The following is a 26232-nucleotide window of genomic DNA, read 5'->3' as shown; positions in this document are numbered from 1 at the left end:
TTTATTTATTGCTATACTTGTTGGTCCCTCGGAAGTAGCTTTCTACCCTTTTCATTCCACTTTTCGAAGGATAGTCAAAACTCCATAAAATTCGATCTCTTCTGATACATTAGTCGAAAAGGCAATTCAATTTTCCATTTTGGATAGAAAATGCAATCATTTGCCTCAAATATTCACTAACTTCTATTTATTGTTGGACGACATAATTTAAAGTTGTACGATAGTAATGGAAAGTTCCTGCGTTGATAAAACCCACCCTTTGCGATGTTGGATTTGCTATGATGAGTTTGATGGGGTGCGCAGTGCTAAAAGTCCCTGGAGACGACCTTGCAAATGCTCTTTGATAGCCCATGAAAACTGCTTAGTCACGTACGTTACAAGTTCATCAAACACTAGATGTCCTCAATGCCTTAGTGAATATAGAATTGCTCGATTTATGAAAAGCAAAAGCTGGTTCTTACATGCCGTCGGCCTTTGTCAAAATATCGAATCTGGATTAGCACAGGTCGCACTTGGAACAGGCCTTTGTCTTGGTATAACTAAGTCTGTGTATGGAATATTCAGAGAGACAGGGCTTTGGGCATGTCGCCAGGTGGCCGATGAAAAATCGATGCTATTTGTGATGCAACGACCATTGTTTTCGTTGGCCATTCTTCCAATTCTTCCTTGCATGCTCGTGCGGTTTTGTGAAGCACCATCTTATGACATTGGCATTAGTTTATTTATTCATTGCTCTGTTTATATCTGTGTAGATCGATTTTCAACTACGCAGATATTATTTTGTGCTTTGCCATGGATACGCTCTATTCACAAAGAGCTAACGAGCTATCTCAAACAAAAGATTTTGGTATATCCACAGGAAGACGACGAAGAATCAAAGAAAGACTGGCTCCGAAAACTAGATCACCAGATTGAGAACCAAAGCCTTGTGACTGATGAGGATGCAGAAGTAAAAGACTCTGAATTACGGACTTTTTTTTCAGTTGCTCATATGTTTTTAGACGTAATTACAAATGAACTTCTTCGGGTTCTACGACCAATTATCTTATTTCCTTTAGCAGGAAGATTTTTGGGACAACTTTTCCCAAAGACCTTATCGAAGGTGCAGAAAAGTATTCTGGGTAGTATTTTTGCCCTGTTTGTGAAAGACATATGTAAATATACATATCTGAGTTGGCGAGCCAAAAAATCCCGGGAAATACGAATTCTGGATAACCAAATGGAGGACAAGCATGGGAAATAAGAAATGTTTTTCCTTTGTTTTACTTCGCTTACTACAGACCCATTTGTAGAGTACTATCATATTTTAAGTTAGGTAAAGATCTAATACCGAAAAAATCAAGACGATTTAAAGTTTATTATATTTCTTTTAGCTAATTTCCATCGCTTCCCGGGTTTCTTCATTTTTGCCTGTCTCGGTAATGTTTTGTTCTTGTTCTGTCTGTTCATGAGAAGCGGTAAGGGAATCAACCCGAGAAGGAGTGGCATTTTGACCTATCTCAAAAGAAAGGGATGTAGAGACAGGTTGCTTTTGCGGTGTTGATTGAGCAGAATTTGTAGCCATCGTTGAAGGAGTAGTAGAATGAGAAGCTGACACTTGCGAGTCTAATCTGGTCTCACCATGCGCAACAACAGGCTTTCCACTGTTGATTTGCCTGTACAAAGAATGGATCAAGTTCATAACAGCTATCGAAACAATTAGTACGAAAAATTAATGCTCACTGCTTACCATGTATATCATCCATCGAAACGTTATAGTCTAGAAGCCATAAAGAAGTGCCCGCTTCATCCAGAGGAAGTGATGTTTTGGTTTTTTCAAGGCCGTACTGGAAAGCAGCTGCTGCGATCACTTTGCTTGGAAAAAGCAAACAAGAAATGCTTCTCGTACTATCATTAATATAGGTCCAGGCGACTTTTGTAAGGTTTTTGTGATCGGAAGCATGTTTTTGGATTAAGCGCATCAAATCATTGAAAGGGTGATCTACTTTAAAATCGAAGCATAGTGCTTCTAGGATAATCTCTTCTGTGTATAAAATAACGTCCCGCCAGCGCCAGTATTCTTTGGTCTGCTCGTCAATCAAGATGTTGTTACTCTTTTGAGCAACTTTTGCGCAGTTGATGATAATATCTCTCAGCTTTCTATTGGAATCTTCTACTTTGCTTGCTAAAAAGACACAAGTCGCTGCAATATCGTAATAGTGATAATCCTTCAAGGAAAATCGAAGATAAAACCGATGAAAATAAGCATTCGCTGTCGCTAGTGTAATTTGAGGCCTAACCTAGGTTAATTGAACATTCTTTTTACAGAAAAGAGGAACTCACAATTTTAATCTTAAGCCGACATTGATGATAAAGTTACAACCTTTGGACCTCTGGATTTGTTCTTGTACCAAAGGAATTCCATCGAGAGCAGAAGGCGTGTATTCCAAGTCTTCTTTTCTAATTATCCATTGAGAAGACCTTTGCCAATCAATTTCCGGTGTACTAAATGTTTCTTTCATAGGAGAACCAAGCGCATGTGGATTGAGTTCACTGTACCTTTCAAAATTCCAAACGAACAAAATCAATATCTGGTATTCTAAAAGAAATAATAAATAAAATCCTTTTTTTCCTTTGTATTTCTGTGTTTATTCACAGGGTTCTGATTCCCTTGCAAACCGTGAATCCAGTTTAATGTCGTTCCCTTTCGAGTCGCTAAAACTGCTTAAGTGATAAACCACAATTTTACGCGTTTCACTATATGAGTTTGCGTGTTTGAACGTTCAAAACAAGACCACCAGAATTGGTAAGGTAGGCAAGAGGTCATATAGAATCCTCTGTTGGAAAACGCTGTCTCAATATACTCTTGCCTCGTTTTTATAGATTTGCTTTTATAGAAGAAATTAACTGAACGTTCTTTTGAGTGAAAGAGAATCATTGAAAGAAACAACGCCTTCGGGAAAATAGGACAAGTGTGCATTTGCATATGCTTGGCATAAACGATAAGCCAGTTTACTGTTTTTATTGATTTCACGTTCCTCGTAGGTTAAGTCAAAGTTTACGATTAATTGTGAGGTATCCGTTTGGAAAAGTTGTGAAAATGTCTTCAAAACAGGTATGTGAGTCAACGCATCTATAGCAAGTGCTTGCTGGCTAACGAATCATTAATTAGTATGTGGCCGGAAGCAAGCCTGTTGAAAAAAGACAAAGGAATATAAAAAATATAAATTCTGTAGCTACTTGTGAAAAACACCGACAAAGTGTTGTGAAAGACCTTTCCAAAAAAATCAACAAGATTCAGAGTGGTAAGTACAACAGTACAATGATTGAATTGAATCCTATCGACACTAACGAACAAATTAGCTCAATTGCCGGATTATCAAATACGTGATTTGAACGATGCTATTAATCAATTAATGCGTGAGAAGCATGCTTGGGAAGTCCAGATTCATGAACTTGGTGGAATCAATTATTTATATAGAAAAGCAAAACTCTTTGCAGATGATGGTGAAAAGATTGGCGAAGTCGATGATTATCGCTATTATGGACGTGCTAGAGAATTACCTGGTGTAAAAGAGTTATTTGAAGCTGATATGACTTTTGTACCTGAACGCTTACGAAAACAAGAGATGCAACATCGGCAACTTGATGCTTGGTATTACGGATATACACCTTTGGAAGAAGAATCCTCATTACAGGACTTTGAGAAAGACATATCTAATCAGCGATTAAATCGTATATCAAAAGAAAAACCCAACTCCTTGGAGAATTGGAACCCCATTGTTATCGAGCACGTTCCGGCTCGCGAAGAGGTAGAAAATATTTTGTTGGAACGACGAAAGAGTGCTTTGCTTCATAGGTTAGTGTAACGAGTATCTGTGTATAAATAGAAAATATTAGATTTTGCATATTCATTAAGTCCTCGCTATTTACCGTTTTAATGGCTATACATTTTTACTTCCTTGTAAGAAGAGTCTAAATCCCAAGACCTCATCACATGGATAGATAATTAGGGTTCTCACATGCCTCATACTCTTGAATCAAATTGGAGACAACCTCTCTGTTTACAAACCTCGTAAGCTTTTGAACAATTAAAATGTAAATGACATACCTCGAAGAATCAAATTCGTCCAAATTATCCTCAAAGATTGACTCCTTTTTGTATTGGTCAAGGAATGCATTTCGTTTTCGCAAACGATCATATTGATCTAGGGTCCTCTTGAATAACTAACAAATATTAGATTCTATTATTTCTGATGATTGATGCTCCAATTGCAAAATGATACTTACCGACGCAATGCTCGTATGGTTTGCAAGCATCAATCCGCTAACACGATGATTTGTTTTTATGTAAGGAGATTTCTTGGAAAGTGCGACTTGGATACTCGCGGGTCCCCAAGGTATGAAAGTCGCAAGCTTTCTTTCACGAATACGGAGAAGAGACTTGTGTACATCAGTGGGGTCAGCTTCTCCTTGAATGATGTTTAACAGGCTAATAAAGCAACTTTGTTTACTAGGATTTACAGACACCATTCGGTTTTTTGGTTGAAGCAACCTTCTCATGACTTCTAAAACAGTTGTTTTTCTAATTGTTTTAGCTTCCTCCACTTGTTGGTTCGTAAATGGGGTATATGATGTAGAAAGGAAATGACAACGAGGAGTTGGGATTAAAGACGCGATAATACTGACTAAATCGTTGTTCATATAGCCAGGATATCGAAGGGTGTTGGTACTTGCAGACATCACAGTAGAAACCTACAAGCCGTTAGAGCAGATACTTAGAAATTGAGCCTACCAGTTGATTTTGTTGATGAAAAGTTGGGTTTTGGATATGGAGACGGTCGGCAGCAATATGAGCCAGCGCGGCGTTGTCCAAAACAACAACGGCGTCAGCATTGAGAGTTAACCTCTTAAGTGCGAGAAGACTGTTATATGGTTGAACGACAACATCAGAAACCGACTGATTATTAGGAAAAACGGAATAGGTTTGGACAATTTTTTTGGGAAATCTATCGTTTAAGCGTTCCAACAAATAAGAGCCCAATCCTGAACCTGTACCACCAGCTATAGAATGTAAAAGAGAAAACCCTTCCAAAGAATCGCTTCCATCAGCTTCACGGTCAATCATGTCCATGATATCTTCGAAAATCCGGTCGGCGTAAGAATACCCATGGGCCCAATTATTTCCAGCACCGCCGCCATTTTTTGTAACCAAGATATTTTCTGGATTGTATAGATTTCCGTATGTATCACTAAGGATGTTGGATACCACCTAAAGGCGTTTGTTAGTTAGTCTACTACAAACTAGTAAATGGGATTTCTCTTACCCTTGGCTCAAGGTCAATCAGAAGTGCTCTTGGAATATATCTATTATCATCTGACTGTATAAAAAGATTAGTTAGTATTCAAATCAATCCTTATGTTCATACCTGATAGAAGAAGACGTCTTTTCGATCCACGCCATCCGTAGCGTAATCTTCTAGAGTGCCATCGGGGCTAATACCATGTTCAAGACACAGTTGCTGCCAAAACTGAGAACCAACTGTAAGCAAATGAATTAGCAGTATGCTCCAAACTATGAAAAACACTTACTTTGATTACCGCATTGCCCGGCTTGAATCGTAATAATCTCTCTTCCCATTTCTTTAATTTATTTCTTATAAAGTATCAAAAAAGAGAGTTGCTGATACCAATAATTGAACCTTCGTGAAATAGTGAAATGTTAATGCTAGTGCTAGTCGGCTTTTACGGGGAAATTGCTTTCATCTAACAATATTGAATTTATGGAGAAATCAGAAAGCTTTTGGAAGATGGATATTGCTGTCGATTTTTCAAAGTCAATTACAATATAAGGAATGTTGGTGTATGCCGAAAGTGCAAGAACGTTAGGAAAGAGTGAGATTCTTGACTTCGCCGACTTGATATACGTTCTTTTTTGGTTTTTGTTTTTATATATTCGTTCTATATCCATTCAAGTAATTTTACAACAGTTCAGCCGATGGTTTGTCTAAAAAATATTGTAAACTTTTCCTTGGGGAAAACTTATACCAGTGACAATACTCATATAGAAAAAAAACATGAAAGTTGTCTACGGCCACACCTTGGCGAAAACACCAGTTCCCGTCCGATCACTGCAGTTAAGCGTCTGAGGGTCTCGTTAGTACTATGGTTGGAGACAACATGGGAATCCGGGATGCTGTAGGCTTTTCACTGTTTTATTTTACTTTTTGCTTCTCTTTGTTGCTCTTTTAAAAATTGAAGCACATGGCTTTCGTCTTGATCGACATAGACGTTTGACTTAGTGATACTAGTGATTGCAAGGAAGCAATGGTCAACCATGATTCACAAATTAATTAAATTCCTTGTTAGTTAGAATTGAAAAGATTCTATAAGGATCAGTAATTAAAAAGTGCTTGACGAATAAATATAAAATACAAAATGCAAAGATGAAACATAAACATAAGCAAAAGCATGCTGGAGAAAAATCGAAAAGACCGGACATTATAAAAAACAATGCTTTACTTTCCGTATAAATCAATTCCCACCGCTTTCAACATCCCTAGACTGACCCGGTTCCTGGCGTAACCCTGGAGATTGCTCAGTATGTTCAGAGGTATGTTCAGAGGACGGTTGTTTAAAAGTATCATCACTACGATCGTTGAACTGGTTTTCAGGCTCTGGTGGCAAGCTGTTTAATGGGATACTATTATCATCCGTCAAGTCGTTTCTATCCGATGACATCCTGAAGCCTAGAGCACTAGTAATCACAGAAAAAATCCCAGAAAAAATCGAGGAAATCCAAGTAAAAACTAGAGGAATCAATATAACGATTATATCCACCAACACTAAAAGTACCCCATTAGTAAACATATCAAATTAAAATCCCACCATTCCACTTACGTGAAAAAACAAATAAGAACATATAGAAAGCCACGACGAAAAAAACAACTGCTACAGTAGCTTGAAAGTTTACCCCTACAGATTCTTTTATCGATTCCTTTATAAAGGGGACAAGGTATTTGTAAGAAAACCAAAAGTCCAATACGATTGAACCAATAAAGCACCAACCAAGCCGAAGAAGTTCATTCTCCTGTCTCCGCTTTGCTTCGGGGATTCTCACAATTTTTGCCGGCCAGAGAATCAACCACAATAATGCCGTCAAGACATTTCGTAAAAGAATAAAGAATCCGCTTCCTTGTGCCATGTTGGTAGACGCTTCTTGATGTCTGTTTTCTGAGTACGGAGGTGCATGACCTTTTTCCAAGTCGTCTAGATGAGAATTCAAGATTTCATTGTACCGTGGCAGTTCACCGTCAAACGTTGCAAGAGTGCCCAAGCGAGGAACGTCAGCTGAATCAGCATCTTTTAGCTTTTTGTATTTGTTTTTTTCAGTCATTTTCTGAAATTCCTTCAAAACCTACTCAAACAGGCAGTAAACACCCAAATTCATGTCAGAACTTTCAAAACAGTAGCACACATCTGATCCGACTAACAAGTTTAATATAAATCTACTTTGTAACAACTCCAAACTACATGAATCGAGTCCACAATGGCAATGACTAGAGTTTTGCAGAGGTGAAGCTGTCATTCACCCTCTCTGACACACATACAGATAGCTAGTAAGCGTACGCTATTCTATATATATTTACAATGAATGAACAGTCCGAAATCGCTTTTGTTTGTTTCTATCGTGTGATTAAAATAAATTAAATAAAGATGTACTAGTCACTATAAATGTCGTTAATTATGATTTTCCATATTTACAGCTACACAAGTATTGTATGACACTTCTGATGGGTCTTGGGAACATTATAAAACAAGCGTCGAACCTTTCCCATTCGCTTTCTTGTTAAATGACTGATTGTGTAAATAATCATATTTTCATTCAATTGGGATTCTGCTTTTATACCAGTGGACCAATTATTCTCAAGTTTAGGATCTAATTAACGAAATGAAAACTGTAAAACCTGTTAAGCCAAAGTCACAGAACCTTCCAATACAAATATATGCATTTCTAATCCTGCTATTTATAATTTAAGCAAACAGCATGGTTGTTTTGCCAAATGTTCCTTTGTTTACTTTTTGTAATAAACGACGACTCTTTTGGATTATACTATTTAGAAAAATCGCAATAAAAAACCAACGTTGAATAATCGTAACGAGGACTGTGACCAGTCAGTGACATAATGTCGCAGCTTTATGAATTGAGACATGCGAAAAGCCATTACCAAGATTTTTTCAAACTCGCATCTTTGGTTTTTAAGGGAAAAGTTGTGTTGAAAAATTTGTTTGTTTTTAACGTAAGGTCCAATTCCTATTTTTGAAAGATCTGTGAAACCTGGGGCCAGTTCCTACGGACTTTTCTTGGTGATTAAATAGTTGATTTCGTTTAGAGGGTAAATATCGGTGTTATTTTGGGCTCTGATTGCCATTGTAAATATGAAAAACAAATATACTCCTATTTCGGATTCTGATGACTCTTCCAAAACGCTCAATGATGAAAAGGTAGATAGTCAGTCGTCTCCTTCTGATGGTACGCCTCCTCCGTATTCAGGTAAGATTAGTTGAAATGGAAAGGAAAGGTTTATTCTTTGTGTTCTTGTTTGAACGGTTCATGATGGAAGAATCATGCTTGTTTATTTATTTGATGGGTTTGAAACTAATAACCTTGTCGATAAGTGTCAACAAACAGGGCGAATACCTCTATCCTTTTCACAAACAACGAAAGAACAGTTAATAATACATCCATTAGCTTCAACCAAATTTATTGATCTAGAAATGGCTCCTGAAACAGAAGAAAGTTCTAAAAAGAAAAGGTATCTGACGCCTCGTAAATTAGCAATTGTTTTTGCTATTTTTATTGTATATAATGTATGCTTAATTATTGCGAGGGTCATTCTTCTTGTTTACGAAATTCCGTTTAATCAGCTTGCCGTTTGGGTACTTTTTGGCGTTTGGTGCGCTCTATTTTTGTCATTGACAATTGGTAAGAAACTAATTTCAGGATTTTTAATGACTTACTAACTATTAGTAATAACTCAATTGCCTAAAGAATGGTTCCCGCAGGCCAAACAAGGGCTCACGCAAGCTGGAAGAGCAACAAAGAAAGTGGCACCAGCTGTGTGTAAAGCCCTAATTATACTGATAAGTTTGAATGGAGTCGGTGGTTACGTTTTGAAATTATCAGGAGGATTTGAATATATACATTCAGCTGCGGTGTTGGTTGTTTTGGCAGTACTGAACATATGCTTCTTTGTACTTCTCATTCGTAAGGTGCTATTTTCTATCAACCTTTCTAACTTCTCTAGGAAACCCAGATGTGATTGAAGATATTCAAGATATGACACGTGTAGTAAGTACATTTATTATTCTTAATCTAGGATCTCTTAATAACCTGTCAGAACAGAATTAGCAGGAATGGTCCACCTCGTAACGAAGAAATCGAACTTCAGCCTCTTGCTGAGCAAAGGGCTGATGTTTGAGTTTTACCGAACCTGCTTTCGTTCTTTACATTTCGCTCCTTCTTTGGAAACATCGATGTCAATTGCAGTCTACCAAGTTCCTGTATTCGTTTCCACAAAAGCTTGGATCAGATGAAACCAGCAGACTTTGATTGCTTTTCTCATTTCTCTTTCATGAATCTTCTTATTCGTTTCACGACATCGTTCATTTTCTGCATGAATAGACACCCTTTTTAATGATTATTTAATTATTCTGAGGAAAATACCATCGTAATTAACTAGTTTTTTACTCAAAACTGTGTCGTGTCTTTCATTAATTGTAAGAACGAAAGTGATTACCGCCAGAGGTAAAATTCATTCACAGCATAGAAAGCACAAATCATCAGGTTGGAAGGTTCAATTGATGTAGTTTAAAACATTGAATTATCGTTTACTTTGGCAGTCAAGTCGACGGACCATGAAAAATTTCAAGTAGAACCCAATTTATATTAAGTAACATTTTCAACCCATAAACTCATACACTCAATTTGATGCTCCTGCGACCACAATGTGAATCAATAAAGAAGAGAAAACAGTGTGTTTTCAAATATTATTCTTATAATATGAAAGCATTCACCATTTAGCCATGAAAAATACCAGATAGAACTGAGTTGAATTGGATCTTGTAGTTCATCAAGCCAAATAAAAGACTGGATCATTATTGTAATAAATATCTTTACAGATCATAACAAATGTCTACGGCCATACCTAGGCGAAAACACCAGTTCCCGTCCGATCACTGCAGTTAAGCGTCTGAGGGTCTCGTTAGTACTATGGTTGGAGACAACATGGGAATCCGGGATGCTGTAGGCTTTTTGTTCTCGTCTTTCTGTTTAAATTTTATATGTTTTTTCTCGTCTCGTCATTGAACCAGAAATGTCCTTTCCTAACAAACATATCTAACAATACAAAGATGGACTGCGCTGCTATTAATGTCTAAGAGGATGTAGCAAAATGAAATGTTTTTCCAACTGTAACGTTTGCTAGGTTTTTTCTGTTAATCTCATCATCGATGAATAGTTTCTTCTTGTTCTCTTCTATTATTAGCGAAACAGGGACTATAAAGCATGTTTTTTCAATGATTTCGACGAATGTCATGACAGACGCTATGGATTCTACGAACAGGTAACGAGAATAACCTTTGACTTTGACTCTTCCCAGCAATAGAATATGTTAAAAAACAAGTATACTGACTTTTGTCATGAAATTCTTCCCACCTGAAATATATTTCCTGGAATTAGTTGTTAGTTTTATAATAAACTAAGACTCCTAAGTAAAAGAAAATTTATTCTATGAAGTTTCAACTTGTAACTCAGTACCATCCAGGAAAAATCCATCATTTTCGTGTTTGTGTTTGCTTACACAGTATTATATTATACTGTATAATATTATCCTGTAGCAATAATTTAAAGTAATATTTGGAGGTTCCCTTGACCCTATGATGTTTCGAAAGTGGCAGGAGAGCAAAATCAGATTGGGAATATCAAAAAGGGATGTGATTCATATTTTATTTTACTAAACCTTCTTCATCAGAGGTATATATAAGTTTCAGCTCTCCTCACTACTACCTTACCAACTTCCTCCATAAAAACGAAATTTGAACTGGAAGACTAGTATGGGGAATTCCTACTATAAATACTTATTTAGATTTTTTATTTGTTGCTCACTATTGTCATTCATTAAAGCAGATTCTGATAGTTTTCTTTCAGGTTCCGACGAAAATAATAATGATTTTGACAAATTTCAATTCAGGCTTGCTTGCCAACGGGTTAATGCAGATGATCAACATCCCAAATATAACAGCATCGACGACGAGGGTAACAGTGGGATTGGTAGTACTTATTTCAATCTCCAGGATTGGGAATTAGCTCTTGGTTATGATGAAAAGCTACTACATCATATTTCTCAATTGTCGCAAATCACAGAAGAAATAAATGAATTTTCTGTGTCTCGATACATTCGCCCTGAGGAGAGAGACACTATTCTTGGTCCGTTTACATACAATGGAAGTTCTGTACGCACACTCAACTTTCCTGCAAATTCCAGTAAACGACACGAATTTCTTGAAATTGAAGAAAAAACAAGAGGGGTGTATTGCTTTGCTACGAGACCATTGTTGAAAAATGGCTCTGTAAGTTTGCCAAATATGGAATTAAGTAGAACGAAATCAGTGTATGAAGATGTCCCAGTCCCTCATGAGAGGACTGTCAATTACTTTCTTTTGATGTTTCCAGTTAGTTTGCTCTTCCTTGCTACTTGTTGGGTGTGTATGATGCTTCTTCACCGATCGAAACTCCTTCCGGTACATTACGGGCTTTTGCTACTTATAATTTGCTCGGTTTTAGGGGAACCAACTATTCGATTTATCCATGAGTTTTACAATATCAAAAGTTTTAATCATGATCAATGGATAAAATATAAATTGTTCAGAGACTTACTAGGGAATACTAATATATTTGCTCAGAGATTGGTACTATATTCCATTGCTTTTGGTTATGGAGTATGGCGTCCCATTCATCGAAAATCAATTACCTGTGGAATACTTGTCTTATCAATTCCAATGATATTTTGCACTATAAGCCATCTCACCACTCATCAATATCCTTCATTTGTTAAACTACGACATGAAATTGACCTATTGGAAGAGCTTAGCGACAACTTCTTTTGGATATATGCAATCTACCTTTTAAATCGTTTTCTTAAGTCAGCTGGTTCTGTGGAATCGGCGCACTCTATGAAATTAGCAAAACAATCGCTGTGGTACTGCGTTGCAAATATCACATTGGCACCCATTGTCATCTACTATATTTATTATACACGTGCTTATGCGTTTTACACTATCTTATATGGATTAAAGCTGTTGTTACCATGCTATATTTGGCGCGTATCTAAGAACGAGTTGACTTATAATAGTGAAAATGAAAAGGAGTATGATGATACCCTAACAACAGTGCAGAATCGCACATAACCTAATAATTTTGATGTTTCTACGTGTTGCGCATACAACCAGAAGTATAAGTGATACTTTTGTCAAACAAAAAGAAATTGTTTGAGAGCGTCTTGTGATTATGTTTAATAATTGTTATAGGTTTTTTTTAAAAGGCGAAAAATACATGAGTTTCTGAATGATCCTTTGATTCTGTAGTCATGCGGAAGATTATTAGAAACGTACCTGCAATCTCAATCGTGCAATACGAAACCGTTGCATTGCCAACATCAATACCAACAAAGCATCATGCTTTCAAGAACGAGTAAGTGATTGCTAATATATAAGCATATATATACCTATTAAAAAATACCTTTATACCCAATCAAAAACATAAAATGCCGTTCGATCACTAAAGTTATGAGTCTGAGAGCCTCATTCCTATTTAGTAAGCTTGGAGACAGCATGCGAAACTGGGATGCTGTAGGCTTTTTCTCATTTATTTTTTTTTGCTTTCTTTTCGGTTATGCTTTTTTTTTTTTTTTTAAACCTACAGCTGTGCGTTTTATCAACATGGTCTTCGACTAAGCGATAATACTACTCATGGAAGGAAATGAATGCGCAGCAAATTATAGACAGGAAGCAATAATTCTTGAAACATCAATAAAAATCTTATTGGCGTTATTAATATACAATAAAAAGGGACAGAACTAAGACTTCGATTGAGATCAACAAATAAGGAAAAACAGGTGACCCAAAGAGAACCGGATTATGCAGACGTAAAATGCAATTCAAAAGGCAGGCAATACTCATCAAGAAGACACCGAAACTCACTTTATCATTATCCTTCAGGTGCTCATGTTCTGTAAAGTACTGAATACTGAATATTAAATGCCAGCCATAAATGCAAAGGTCTAAAGAGTTTTCCTTAAGAGATATAAAAGCTTTACATTGAAAAAGTATATCGTCTCGAGATTCACAAAGGTGAAGGAATTTGGAAATTAAGGGCATAGTAGAATGCTCACGGAACGACTAGCTTTGCTATAACGCTTATAACCTCGGTTATACTCAAAACATTATAAGTTAAAGGCAATTCATTTTACAGTACGTGTTTTCGTTTTGCACTTTCTTTCGATACTTTCAACATTGTCACAGATTCGCCGACCTACAATGGTCAGTTCTGCTTAGTTTCTCATATTCCAAGACCCAAGGAGACTCATGAGTAAGTGGTAACCTTTACAAGCATTAAGAGGATCAAAAGAGAAGATTTGTAAACGTGGGAGTTTTCCACATAATCATAAGTTTATCCATCATGAAACTAGAATTCATTACATTCTAGATATCATCAAGGTATGTTTTGAGTTGAGAATGGAAAGTGAGACCTTATGAAAAGCAAAGGAAGTTACAGCATCTGCAGCAAAAAAAAAGGAGTCTCATAGGTATAGGATCTGATCGTCTTTGAGCTAGCAGGACGATTATCGCAATTCAGACTTTGCAATTTTGCTTTTCTTTTGGTTCTGTAAATTTTTCCTTGTAATAAGTCCGTTCATTCTGTGATGGGCGCCATATATAACAGGCAATCAAAACTTCTGTTCCGTAACGGATTGTCCAAAGCACAAGGTCCTCCCTACGTGGGTGGAGTTATACTTCTGGGCCAATATATTTTTTTAAACCAAAATAATGCAATAACACAGGACAAAGTGGAACTAAATAACACAATATAATAAAGACTAGCTACCTTGGAAGAAGTTGGGCTCCATTTTGAGAGAGATGTAAACAGAGGTTCTTCGGTTAAAACGATAGTGGAAACTAGAATATAATCATTATCATTCAAAAGTTCATCATGTAACCTCCAAGATCCATTCGCAAAGCCACTCCCGACAATACTACCGCTTTGAAGAAAAAAAAAAAAAAAAAAAAAAAAAAAAAAAAAAAAAAAAAAAACCGGGCACGTTTCAAAAATGAGTATCTATGGATCGGTCGCCATACCCCCAAACCAGATGCTACGAGAAACAAAATCAAATACCCAAGAAACTTATCAAGCCATTTTTTGATAGGTTGAATACGCCAAGGAAGGAAAAATCCTAAATAGTTAAAATTACAAGATTTTGTCCACCAAAAGGAAAAGGAGGGTCCACAATTAGAGCTAAAAATGCATAATGTACTGGGAGAAGTTTCGATCGATGAGAATATATGGTATACATCCAGTGAATCGCAAGCAGTAGGAACCCAAAACTAAAAGGCTATACTAAAGAGCACCTTTTGAGGCTGAACCATTTAGCTCACCTCTCCAACTCCAAATTAAACCAAACTGAAAAACTGCTTCGGCAGGCGATCCGTATTTCGTGAGCGATCTCGATGCAAAGCAAAAAGTTCCTTGTCTCTTTTCTTTAAATTCAATGTAATAACTTGACTGAGTAAAGTTAAATGGGTAGCTAAAGCTTCGACCAGAACTATCGTTGTAATGAAATGGGCCAGTCCCAGTATTTTCATCGGGTTGAATATATAGGCAAAAAGAAGTGTCGTCGCACTCGTCATTAACTTATTCATTAACTTGAGAAAAATATGGTCTAGTACTTGGCTATTTTTACCAAGCGCTAATTCCCCAACCTTCAACTGGAAAGTAAGTAGCAGCAGTCCTCCACCTAATCTTTGGAAGCTTCGAATAGATTTATATTTTGGGCGCCACTCGTCTGCATTCAACTGCTTACAATGAAGCTTGAATTAAAAGCTAGCATGTTCAAGATTGCCGATATCGTAGAGATTTTTAAATCCAAAAGCTAAATACAGAACAAAATCAAAAAGGATGCCGTTCTATCAGCAAACCGAGAGCTTGTCAACTTGAGCATATCAGTATTTAAAATAGATATGTGCTGAAGTCAAAGTACTAGCAAAGGAGGATTCGCCTCGTTCGGATTTAATTTTTATTATTTCATAAAAAATTTTCATCCCTTTTGCCTAAATTTCTTTCTGTCGAAAGTGCTTTTATTTAGATACGAAGACATTTATTTTATCGCTGCTTCCTAAAGCTGAAGAAACCAATAGAAAGAACTTGCTTTATTGCTACAATAATAGCATAAAGCATTTTAAACACAGCTTGAACTCGATTCAATTACACTTTAAATAGTATGTCAAGTGACTGAATTGTTTGTCAATTTTGCACTGTATAATTACAACAGATGTTGGACGATGAACTTTTCATATCGTATTTAGTTAGCCTTGTACGCAAAGAAAAAGAGGAACCTGCCATAATTGAAATAACCCGTTAATAATGTATCGATAGGATTACTAACTTATGGGTAAAGAGTAGCTTATTACAATCGTCACAGCCAGGTCAGGCGTTCAACCTGATGGTCGTATTTCCCAATGCCTGGTAAAGAATAGAATAAAAATACGTTTTGTATCCTTCTGTAAATGCCAATGAAAATTCAGAATTCATTCCTTTGATCCATGAGCAATGTTACCTGCTATTACAGATAAATCTTGCTTTAAAAGCAGCGTCGCAATTACTTCGTGAGTATCCTAGATGTGAAATGCTTGCAGGTATGATATAGCAAATCTCCTCTTCAGGAGAAAACCATCTGGGCTCGGCTTCTTCTTGTATGTCAAAATAGAATTTGTATCAAGGCGAATGATTAGGAACGACTTGTATAGGTGTCAATTAATGAGGACATTTAAAGAAAAACTAACATATGTTGTATAGTTCTTTGTATTCAAATGGCCACATAACAGGGTCCCAACATTATTACTTGCCAAATTTTTGCTCCATTTATTTTCACTTTGTTCAAAAATAGTTTGCAACTAATTCTCCAGAAGTTAAATTATATATAAACGGAGCCTAAAATTTCTGTTTCTTTGCAGCAAGAATGAACTAGTAAATCAATTGGTCCTGGTAAACAATCTCGGTTTTCTTCTGTGATTTCTACTTCAAAGGAAGTTGCCGTAATTTACGTGGTACTCGCTACCTAGTCTCATTTTCCAGACGAAAATCCACCAATTTATTCTTTCATGATCTGATCTTTATGATTTATTCCAGCTTCAATGGATGCTCAGTGAAATACTCCTCCAAATTTGTCAACTTACCGCGGGCATTGGCTGCTGTCCATACTACCAAATCCTTTGTTTTCGGACCATAATATCCAAAATCCTGAATGTACAGTAGCATATCAACCAAATAATCCGCCATTGATGATGGCAAAAAGTTGCGGAAGACTTTTTCTGGAAGCTGGTTGTAGACTACTGTTTTCCCAGAGCTTTTACTCATAATTCGGACAATTTCTTCCATTGTGTACAGCTGGGTAGCACCAGCAAGAATCTTGCCTTCAAAATCGTTAGCGTTGGCGAGTATGGCTGCAACGAATTTGCCAGTCTCCTCAATATTGATGAGCGGCAGTTTTGTAGAGGGAGCGACAATATTGGGCAGTGCGTAGGTGCCATCGCCAATAGGGTGCGGCTTCATGTTCCAGTCGAAATTCTGCATGAAACAACCAGGAGCGAAGAATGCGCTTTTAATAGGCAATGTTCTGATGTAGTCCTCTACCTCCGCTTTGCAGTCGAAATGGCGCCCCTTGTAGTACTTACCACCGGAGACTCGAGTAATGTGGAAGAGGGTGCTGAATATGAGGTATTTTGCTCCAGCAGCCACAGCTGCATTAGCGATTCCCTTGCCTTGAGAAAGTTCTCGTTCCTCAAGAAACTCATCGTAGACGGTGGTTGTGAGAAAGAAGATCGTGTGAGCCCCTTCAAAGATTCGCTTCAAAGACGAGACATCATCTGCATCGCCCTGAACGACTTCCACTTTGCCCGTTTGCTGGAGAGCTTGCGCTGATGACTTGGATGTGTCGCGAGTAACAGCCCGAATTTTGTATTCATTCACGAGGAACGGGTCGTTGATGACTTCTTCAATGACAGACCCGCCTTGATTTCCCGTGGCACCAAAGACGACCAGGAGTTTTCTCATGGTGCAAATTGGGTTGTCGAGCGCAGGATTCGGTCAAATTGTAAAAACGATGTATTATTTAGAAGCAGGTTGATTTGTTGTACCAAAAAAAGCAAAAAAAATAACAACAGAAGTGTCGTCACAATTAATTTATCGACCTCACCGAGAGGCAAAACGAAGTAGGTTAAAATATCATATCGGTCTTGCTAGTAGTTAAACTTGAAACTTTTCGATCCATAGTCGGTGCTTTGACTACTGATCCACGAGTGTTTTTTTTTTTTTCTGTTCTAAAGCTTTGAAATCCTGCTTTTGTTTTCTTTAGCTTTTTCCTTTATTCATTATACAAAATTAATACAAGCTGTAAAGCAATATATATATATATATATATATAACCTTTTTTGTTTTTATCTTTAGGTACGGGTATTGAGCGTTTTCACAATATATTTATACTTGCGTGCCTTTGGGATTAGTTGTAGAGTTTTCATAATAAATCATTCCAAAGCCTTGATTTGACTATAAAAAAACATATTACTTTAATTGATACTCTTACTGTTAGCTCAATAACATTTTATCTCATAGTACTACACTCATAGAATAGGTGGTTCATTACTTTTAATTAAGATCAAGTAAATATCAATCCATATATATCTACGACTTCCATCTTTTCCTTCCTTACACAAAAAGTTGCAAATAAAGGGCCTTTCAGAATGTAAGCAAGCAATAGACTTGTCACACATAATTGATGGTTTATTCCCAATATATGTCTAAACTTTTTACTTTATCAAATTAAAACAGATCTTTCTTCGATGACCACGAGCATGGATAAAGGGAATTGAAGTTAGTCAATCGGCTAAAAATGATCTCTTTTAAGTAGATTATTTATGGTTCTCATTAACAGTTGCTGTATTATTTGTGACTCTATTTTATTTTTGAAAATTTCATTTATTTAATAAAAGCAATCTTTCATTGTCGAAAGTAATACCTTACAACAGAGAGTGCTAACCCTATATATGATTCGACATATATATGCGATTGGAAAAGACACAAGCGCGGAAAAGAATCATTGCTCTAAGTGCTTGGGTGTGTAAGAGTGAATCCCTCTGATAAAGCATATATTTCTTCAACATTGTCAGGATTAGTGAATTTGAAGAAATAACCTTCACCAGTAGGCCAAGTGTTTGTACCATCAGTATAGCTGCCGTCTGATACAGAAACCTTTGCAACGAACCGATTTTGATTGACACTGACATAATTGGCCAAATATATTCCAGCAACTTTTGGATCTGTGTCGACAAAATTCCAGCTAACCGTGTGATTCTGGAAAGTTTCCCATACATCATTTTTCGAGGGACTGGTAACTTGAATAGCCATCGAGTAGGCGACGGAAGCAAAAAATGCAAGCTTGGATAACATCATCTTGAGAGAAAAAGAAGATGGATAAAATTGAGCCAGACGAGAAGGGTCGACAGTAAATATTTGTTTACTGGGGATTGGTTGAATTGCCCTTGATCAATGGAGTATAAAGAGGGAATGAATAAGATAGACGACGCAAATACTCTTAAAATAAATGAAATGGTTTTTTTATTGGGATTGTGTTCGTGGTTGATCTATTTATAAACAAAATTGGACCGCCAGCTTGTAAACAAACAAAGAAGCAAGTAGAAGTTAAAACAATTGCGTGATCAATATCAGAGTATGTTTATTTACATGAACACAAAAAACAACAAATAAAGCAGGGATAAACATGACATTGCTTCCAAAGAAACACTCTACTTCACCAAAAGAGTCTATAGCAGGACTATATTATTCTCTGGTCGACGTGTTCAAAATTGTTTGTTTTTTCCGCGTTATATGACCATTCGTTCAAGTCTGATTATTTGTGTCTATCATTTAGTGGTTTCGCCTGATTAAATAACAACTTGTTTAAGGATAATACAAGTTGAAAGTAGAAAAAGTCTTTTATTTCTCCAATTATATTATTACACAATAAAGCTTTCGACATTGGTTTGTGTCAGAGAATCCTCTACTATTATAGTACTAATTTAATTGTTTCAATGCATCTCAATTTACATCAGCAAAGTCGTTTTGCACATATCCACAGATAGGTAAAATCTACTTCCTCTAACGTTTCAATCAAATACAGTCGAATTCCACTTATATGGTTGCATTAAAAAGAGTAGTTTCAATTATAGAAAATATTAAATATCTAATTTCATTCATTCATGCAGTTTTTGTCGTCAAATCGTCAATGCTAAATTATCATAAAAAACATAATGGTCGTAAACTCGTCAATCGGTTTTGCTCCATCATAGTTTATCCAATTCGGTCTCAGATTTAGTTAATGGCGATTTGCTTCTTGGAACGGGATTCCTCAATCTTGGGCAAGACAACGCTTAGAATACCGTGGTTGAACTGAGCTTCAATACGATCGGCATCTACCTTGTTTGGAATGGTGATTGTTCGGGAAAAGGAACCAAAGCGACGTTCCGACCATCTTTGGTTTCCCTTGTCGCCTTCGCTCTTGCGCTCATTCACAGATTCACCAGAAATGGTAAGCTTTCCTTCGTCGTAATGAACTTGAACGTCTTGCTTTTTGACACCAGGAAGTTCTACATCCACTTCGACGGTATCTTTGCCTTCGTGAACATCGATAGCAGGTGACAAATCGCCAACACAATTTTGGCGTTGGACACGAGGAGAATAACTCAGAAAGTCAGAAAAGACGTCTTGGAAAGGGTGCAACTCGAAGAAAGGTTGAAGAGACATTGTAAATAGCGCTTGTTTTCACACTACACTTGAAAATAAACTAAAAAAATTAACTCTTGTTCTTTTTTTGTCAATGTTGTCAAATCAACCCTACTTCACTCCTATTTATAAGTGAACACAAGGATGGTTCGATCATTTCTTTAGAGCCCTAGTACTTTCTAGATGCGGCCACTTGGCCACCACCGGGATTCCACGAATTTCCGTGTATTTCATTTATCTCTCATGTCATTTTTTAGTTCTTTCTTTCCAATCTGAATAAGAAAAAGGAATTTTGTTTGCTTTTCTTTTCTTTTCTTTTTCCTTGAATCCTTTTGTTTACTACAGCTTCACTCGTCATTCGCGATATCTCTAGAAAAATCATCTATTTCCTCTTTTGTATGATGAAAAGTAACGAACGTTCTCGCATATTCCAACTCTATTCTGTGCGACGTTACCTTTACTTGGTCGTCTACGCGCAATGTGAATCAATAGAAAAGAGAAATAAGCTCGTTTTTAGCCCTTTTGTCATTTATTAATTCAACAAAACAGCTTCCATTCAGCTGTAAAAACCAAAAATAGAGCTGAGTTGAATTGGATCTTAAAGGACATCAAGTTGACACAACGCTAAAGAACATCAACTACTACAAGACGAAATGCTCTTATTGCTTTTACAAAGTAAATCATTGTCTACGGCCACACCTAGGCGAAAACACCAGTTCCCATCAAATCACTGCAGTTAAGCGTCTGAGGGTCTCTTTAGTACTATGATTGGAGATAACATGGGCATCTGTGGTGATGTATGCTTTCTCGTTTATTTTGTGGATCTCGATTTGCACATGTTGTCAATTCATTCAGAACATGAATATTAATCGTGCAAGCTAATCTTATTAAAAAACTAGGTCATTCTCAAGGATTGAGCCGATGCAAAATTTAAACTTACTATATAATTTTCGTGAAATGTTTTTCTTGTAGCGTAATTTTTTGTGGGTTACAATTGTTTCTTGCTGACGTTTCAAAAACTTAGGGTTAAATTGCTTTGTTTACTATGTGTATTATTAAAGGTTCCTCTGACAGTATAATAAATCATTCATTGCAAAAGTTAGATAATAGTATCATTGATTGTTATATCGTCTTGCAACTTTGTCCACCTACTCTTGTATATTCTACCTCCCTTCATGACAGCCAGTAGATGACGATAAGGACTGTCTAATACAGAAATATCCTCTAAAGGATTATCATTTAAAATTAAAAGATCTGCGTAAAAATCCGGCTTAATTTGCCCAAGCTTATTTTCCATACCAAAAAGTTTAGCTGGGTTTATTGTAGCTTGTTGTAGAATTTCCCCAGGTGTACATACAGACGAACGTAAAACAAACTCCTCAGTCTGTACAGCAAAAAGAGGTCCAAGTAAATCCGATCCATAACAGATGTTAACGCCAGCATTCTTAGCAATTTCCAGAGACTTCAATCCAGCGGCTAATATTTTTTCATTTTTTTTCCTTGCGTCCTCGGGAAGAAAATTAGAAAATCGATCACTTGCCATTGCTTTGTAGGTGACGAGAGTAGGTGTGAGATAGGTATCGCAACTAGCCATGTATTTTGCTGTTGATTCATCAATCAAGTTACCATGTTCGATTCCCCGTACGCCATTTTCTATACATTGACGTACAGCTTGAGGTGTATATGCATGTGCAGTAACATAAGTGCCATTATTGCTTGCAGCAAGCACAGCTGCCCGGACCTCTTGTGGGCTAAACTGAAGGGAAGACAATTTGTCCGTTGGAGAAATAACTCCACCTCCAGCCATGATTTTTATGAAATCAGCACCTTTTCTTAGTTCATCTCGTGCCGCCCTTAAACATTCGTCTGCACCATCGCATATTCTTGCAAGAGCATTGTTTTGACATCCGCATGCATCCTCCTGTACATGCTGCCCTTTAGACGCCGGATCACGCAAATCACCGTGACCACCAGTTTGCGAAAGAGCATTGCCTGCGAAAAATAGCCGAGGCCCATAAATAATATCGTCCTCTATAGCATTGCGAACAAACGCCGCAACTCCACCGCAGTCCCTGACAGTAGTGAAGCCTCTTTCTAGGATTTGGTTACAAAGTTTGTGATAACGCAAAACAGCATGAGGAAACGGAACATTCAATCCAGATTTTAAGCTGGCTTCTCCGGGAACAGCAACAATGTGGATGTGAGCATCAATTAATCCAGGACAAACGAATTTTCCCTCAAGGTCTACGACTTCATACCCTTCTAATACTGGATCTGAATCTAAAGCTTTAAGGGAATTGACTTGACGAATAATTCCATTGCTTACATAAATGCTTGTATTTTCGATGATTTTTTTTTCTGCGACGTCGACTAAGTTGGCATTTTTAAAGGCGAAATTCTTCTTTGGTGGCAGTGACCAAGGTTTTATGAATTGCTCTAAACTCTTATTTTCTGACATTTTTTTGCTTTTAGACAGGCGGCTTGATGTACTACTGTTCATTTCTTATATACCACAAGAATCAAATAGATGTTATCTATTCAAGAGTCCTAAAATGTTATCTAAATGACTCATAGACTGACGGTAGAAATCAAGTTGCAATGCATGTCCCTTTTATCACTCACAACTTTCTATGCAATCTACATACATGATAGATGAACAAGTATCTTGTTCTTTGTTAATCATAAACTGCATTGTCAATTGCCTGTCTTGTTTCAACTAGGTGACGAACTAGAATTCAATTTATCGATGTTACTCCAATGCTTGAAAATAGCGACATTAGTAAATCTAGGAAGGAAGTGATTTCATGTGATGTAGAAATGTACAAGTTGATAGCCGGCGATCAATCTGCAAAAGTCGCATACACTTCAGCTCCACCGCTTTCGTAAACCTACTCTAGCGGCTAATCTGAACAGCCATAAATGGTTCTTTGGGTTATTTTCAGGTTAGCGAAGCTTAATGTAAATTCTTTTGCATAATTCAAACGGAACAAGCTGAAAATAATTATATTCAATGCGTGCCATCTTTGGAATTGGATAGGAAAGTTAATATACAGGTTTCAAAATAAGGTATTATCCTACAGGACAACCCAACCCTTTCAGCGTCTAGCTGGCTAGATACCATACATATCAGAAGGAGAGAAAAGAAAGTCTTATCTTGAAAGCAAAGGACACAGCGTTTAGTAGAAGTTTTAGCTCAATTTATGTTGCTTGCTCCAAGTAATACGTATGTATATAGATAGCCCAAAAACCAAATAGCGGTATACATATAAATCAAGTTAGTTGGTAGTATAGAATAGCACTGTGTATCTATTCTCTAACCACAACTTGAAACGAATTTAAAAAATGACCTCTGAGGGTTCAAAAGGCTCCATCAGTAAATTTCGATTGGAAAACGAAAAGGTCGATCACGATGTTGAGTTTGGAGAAATTCAACAGTTTGATGAACTGGTGTATACAAAAGAAGAAGAACACAAGCTTGTTAGAAAAATAGATTTGCTTATTCTTCCTTCGTTATGCTTGATTTTCTTTGCACAATATCTTGACAAGCAATCCATTACCTATACTTCCGTATTCGGCTTGAAGACAGATTTGCAAATGACTGGAAATCAGTATTCATGGTGCAGTACTGGTTTTTATTTATGCCAACTTTTTACAACTTTTATTTTCATTTATTTTATGACAATGGTGAATCGTACTTTGTTGATTGGTGTTTCAGTAGTTGCATGGGGTATATGCTGTACTTGCCTTGGTGCCACCCAAAATTACGCTCAGTTTGTTGCTGTTAGATGTCTTTTAGGAGCGACTGAAGCTGCTTGCCAACCGTGCACATTGCTAGTCACTCAGTCATGGTATAGAAAAAAGGAACATCCTTACCGGATGGCCGCTTGGTTAAGTATGAACTCTCTGGCACAAATCTTTGGGTCATTCTTTATGTATGGTGTTGGAATAACGAATCAATCTTCTTTAGCAGATTGGAAAATCATGTTTATTATTTGCGGTGTTATTTCTACTTTTATAGGAACTTTGTTTGTAATTGCAATTCCATTTACTCCAGAAAAAGCATGGTTTCTTTCTGAAAGAGAGAGAAAAATTGCTCTTTACAGAATATATGCTGAGAGTGATAGGTTCGGAGGATCTATATTTAGTAAGGAACAAATGTATGAATGCCTCAAATTTGACTGGCTCACTTGGTGTTCCTTGGCATTTGGTTTTTTAGTTTGTGTCACCTCTGGAACTACTGTTTTTCAGTCTTTAATTCTCAGTGATTTTGGATACGACAAGTTTCAAAACATGGAATACGGATCTCCTTCCGGCGCCGTTCAACTAGCTTTTGTTTGGATCGGTGTCTTGTTAGTGATGATTTTCCCCAACTATCGTACAGTTATTGTTCAGCTTCTAGTTATCGTTCCTATTGTCGGCAACGCTCTGCTATTAGGCTTACCGAACAATGCAGGTTGGGGCATTATAGTGGCTTCTTGGCTTGGATCTGTAATTACATGTTCTATGTCAATTTTATTAAGTTTGAATGCATCAAACATTAGAGGCCACACGAAAAAATCTATTGCTAATAACCTCTTTTTTGTCGGCTACTGTCTTGCTGCCGTTATTTATCCTCAGTGGTGGAACTTTTCTAAGGACCCCAAGTTTCATGCTGGTTTGGGTGTTAACTTAGCCTCGTGGGGTTTACTGGAAATCCTGATGGGTTATTACAGATGGAAGGTTTTGCGAGAAAATAAAAAAAGAGATGAATTTGAAAAGCAAGAAGATTTACCTGAGTATAATATTTATGATGATGTCACGGATAAACAAGATTTGAGACACAGATACTCATGCTGAACATCATAACAGAGGAAAATAAGGGTCTCAATTTTCTCAGCAAAGTGTACTACTTTGTATAACGTGAAAAAGCAAGTTGATTAAAAGGGTAGTTTTAACAGACCAGTGAAATTAGTGGATTTATTATCAATCGATTTGGTATATAATCTGGCTATCCTAGATTTCCTATGTGAATCAATTTGTCTAGAAGTAATTAGTGCTTGTATCATAAACTGGAAATACTAGTGAGCACCATTAATAATCATTCATTCTAATAGGAAATTAAAGAACAATTATTCGAAAAAATTGCACTCTCCATCAGTGAAACATCCTAGTAACCTAGGCTAGTTTGTACAATCGTAAAAGACAACAAAATGGTTTGGGAGGATTGCAGTCCCATTTTTATTTTGTTTTATCTTCTGTAACAATTTGTTTGTTTGTAAACATTGACCTAATCAGATAAATCCATTCGGATTCGATTAGAAAGCGACTCGCTACGAAGGATGACGATTGATTATTTGGAAAGAGGATGAAATTGAAGCTTCATGTGCAGTGTTTCACATTCGTTTGTTAGTAGTATACGCCTTGTTGACTTACTCAGTAGGTTAATTATTCATTGGAAAAAATAAAAAAAATAAAAGAGGAAAAAAATTAGATTCCAATGGTTCTTCGTGTTGGCTGTGTGCGCTTTGCTATACAGATAACTTTTTTCTCCTTTATTTTCATCTTTATGGAACATTTTGACTAAACTTGACTATTTTCTATTCTATTTTTATTGAGCTATTAAACTTTTTTGGTTTTACTTTTGTGTGCTGAGTTCATGTATTTTTGTGATTATAATTATTTCGTCGCTGTAAGTGACAAGCGGTTTTCCTAAACTGTGAAGAGAGAAGATCCAACTAGGTAAATCTCACTGCAAAGGGCCCAATCATTGTGATTAAGGGAACGACAGATAATTCTTGCGAAATTCAATTGTTTAGCTTTATTGACGAGCATCAACTACCGGTGGGAGTACTTCCTTCATTAAGCTCAAATTCCAAGCTCGTTAGTTCAAGCATTTCATTCGCAAATCATTTTCGTAACTTTCGTAATGTTGGGATTGGCCAGACTCTATATAAACGACGTAGTCTCCAATGCTGCAGCAAAGTAAATGGTGTCTAGGACTCGACCAGTTGCTAATGTAGGACTGGATAAACATTCTCTTTATATCAGAGTAAAGATGGATCAATATTATTAGGATCTGAATCACCTTGTCAGAAAATACAGAAAATCAAATTGTAAAAAATAAGTTAGGACTTTGAATTCGGATAAAAAACCTTTATTGGTGT

General features: G+C 36.7%; 12 protein-coding genes and 3 non-coding genes across 15 annotated transcripts; 7 read left to right on the top strand and 8 right to left on the bottom strand.

Annotated features, from left to right (window-relative positions):
- Window positions 1-226: 226 nt before the first annotated feature.
- SOMG_02566 (membrane associated ubiquitin-protein ligase E3, MARCH family) lies at window positions 227-1243 on the top strand (the record flags this gene model as incomplete). The annotated part of the gene is made up of 1 exon (XM_056181358.1): window positions 227-1243. The coding sequence occupies one exon, from the start codon at window positions 227-229 to the stop codon at window positions 1241-1243; it is 1017 nt and encodes a 338-aa protein (XP_056038629.1).
- Window positions 1244-1369: 126 nt separating this feature from the next.
- Window positions 1370-2501, bottom strand: pch1 (P-TEFB associated cyclin, cyclin T Pch1; the record flags this gene model as incomplete). Its single annotated transcript, XM_056181357.1, has 3 exons — window positions 1370-1686; window positions 1730-2274; window positions 2323-2501. The coding sequence occupies 3 exons, from the start codon at window positions 2499-2501 to the stop codon at window positions 1370-1372; spliced, it is 1041 nt and encodes a 346-aa protein (XP_056038628.1).
- A 578-nt stretch (window positions 2502-3079) lies between these two features.
- cwf12 (Prp19 complex subunit Cwf12) lies at window positions 3080-3848 on the top strand (the record flags this gene model as incomplete). The annotated part of the gene is made up of 3 exons (XM_056181356.1): window positions 3080-3094; window positions 3152-3284; window positions 3343-3848. The coding sequence occupies 3 exons, from the start codon at window positions 3080-3082 to the stop codon at window positions 3846-3848; spliced, it is 654 nt and encodes a 217-aa protein (XP_056038833.1).
- Window positions 3849-3972: 124 nt separating this feature from the next.
- On the bottom strand, window positions 3973-5620 carry gtb1 (gamma-tubulin Gtb1; the record flags this gene model as incomplete). Its single annotated transcript, XM_056181355.1, has 7 exons — window positions 3973-4039; window positions 4091-4206; window positions 4270-4734; window positions 4775-5251; window positions 5307-5360; window positions 5409-5521; window positions 5572-5620. The coding sequence occupies 7 exons, from the start codon at window positions 5618-5620 to the stop codon at window positions 3973-3975; spliced, it is 1341 nt and encodes a 446-aa protein (XP_056038837.1).
- A 449-nt stretch (window positions 5621-6069) lies between these two features.
- Window positions 6070-6184, top strand: SOMG_10063. The gene has a single exon (XR_008803596.1). It is a non-coding gene; the product is annotated as a 5S ribosomal RNA (ribosomal RNA).
- Window positions 6185-6513: 329 nt separating this feature from the next.
- Window positions 6514-7375, bottom strand: SOMG_02562 (uncharacterized protein; the record flags this gene model as incomplete). Its single annotated transcript, XM_056181354.1, has 2 exons — window positions 6514-6824; window positions 6880-7375. The coding sequence occupies 2 exons, from the start codon at window positions 7373-7375 to the stop codon at window positions 6514-6516; spliced, it is 807 nt and encodes a 268-aa protein (XP_056038836.1).
- A 1043-nt stretch (window positions 7376-8418) lies between these two features.
- On the top strand, window positions 8419-9461 carry wtf23 (wtf meiotic driver; the record flags this gene model as incomplete). Its single annotated transcript, XM_056181353.1, has 5 exons — window positions 8419-8533; window positions 8732-8965; window positions 9011-9247; window positions 9288-9331; window positions 9381-9461. The coding sequence occupies 5 exons, from the start codon at window positions 8419-8421 to the stop codon at window positions 9459-9461; spliced, it is 711 nt and encodes a 236-aa protein (XP_056038633.1).
- A 716-nt stretch (window positions 9462-10177) lies between these two features.
- SOMG_10062 lies at window positions 10178-10292 on the top strand. Its single transcript, XR_008803595.1, has one exon. It is a non-coding gene; the product is annotated as a 5S ribosomal RNA (ribosomal RNA).
- Window positions 10293-13089: 2797 nt separating this feature from the next.
- Window positions 13090-13416, bottom strand: SOMG_02560 (uncharacterized protein; the record flags this gene model as incomplete). The annotated part of the gene is made up of 1 exon (XM_056181352.1): window positions 13090-13416. One exon carries the CDS (start codon window positions 13414-13416, stop codon window positions 13090-13092), a length of 327 nt encoding a protein of 108 aa, XP_056038834.1.
- Window positions 13417-16432: 3016 nt separating this feature from the next.
- Window positions 16433-17365, bottom strand: SOMG_02559 (NmrA family protein; the record flags this gene model as incomplete). The annotated part of the gene is made up of 1 exon (XM_056181351.1): window positions 16433-17365. The coding sequence occupies one exon, from the start codon at window positions 17363-17365 to the stop codon at window positions 16433-16435; it is 933 nt and encodes a 310-aa protein (XP_056037992.1).
- A 1047-nt stretch (window positions 17366-18412) lies between these two features.
- Window positions 18413-18760, bottom strand: SOMG_02558 (developmentally Regulated MAPK Interacting protein; the record flags this gene model as incomplete). Its single annotated transcript, XM_056181350.1, has 1 exon — window positions 18413-18760. The coding sequence occupies one exon, from the start codon at window positions 18758-18760 to the stop codon at window positions 18413-18415; it is 348 nt and encodes a 115-aa protein (XP_056037994.1).
- A 918-nt stretch (window positions 18761-19678) lies between these two features.
- SOMG_02557 (hsp16-like protein) lies at window positions 19679-20110 on the bottom strand (the record flags this gene model as incomplete). Its single annotated transcript, XM_056181349.1, has 1 exon — window positions 19679-20110. One exon carries the CDS (start codon window positions 20108-20110, stop codon window positions 19679-19681), a length of 432 nt encoding a protein of 143 aa, XP_056038725.1.
- Window positions 20111-20778: 668 nt separating this feature from the next.
- On the top strand, window positions 20779-20893 carry SOMG_10061. The gene has a single exon (XR_008803594.1). It is a non-coding gene; the product is annotated as a 5S ribosomal RNA (ribosomal RNA).
- A 295-nt stretch (window positions 20894-21188) lies between these two features.
- SOMG_02556 (amidohydrolase) lies at window positions 21189-22547 on the bottom strand (the record flags this gene model as incomplete). Its single annotated transcript, XM_056181348.1, has 1 exon — window positions 21189-22547. One exon carries the CDS (start codon window positions 22545-22547, stop codon window positions 21189-21191), a length of 1359 nt encoding a protein of 452 aa, XP_056038726.1.
- An 884-nt stretch (window positions 22548-23431) lies between these two features.
- Window positions 23432-24925, top strand: SOMG_02555 (membrane transporter; the record flags this gene model as incomplete). The annotated part of the gene is made up of 1 exon (XM_056181347.1): window positions 23432-24925. One exon carries the CDS (start codon window positions 23432-23434, stop codon window positions 24923-24925), a length of 1494 nt encoding a protein of 497 aa, XP_056038723.1.
- Between the last annotated feature and the right edge of the window lie 1307 nt (window positions 24926-26232).

This window comes from Schizosaccharomyces osmophilus, chromosome 2 (assembly GCF_027921745.1).
Source record: "Schizosaccharomyces osmophilus chromosome 2, complete sequence".
Classification (NCBI taxonomy): Eukaryota; Fungi; Ascomycota; class Schizosaccharomycetes; order Schizosaccharomycetales; family Schizosaccharomycetaceae; genus Schizosaccharomyces; species Schizosaccharomyces osmophilus.
This window is presented reverse-complemented; position numbering and strand designations above follow the sequence as displayed.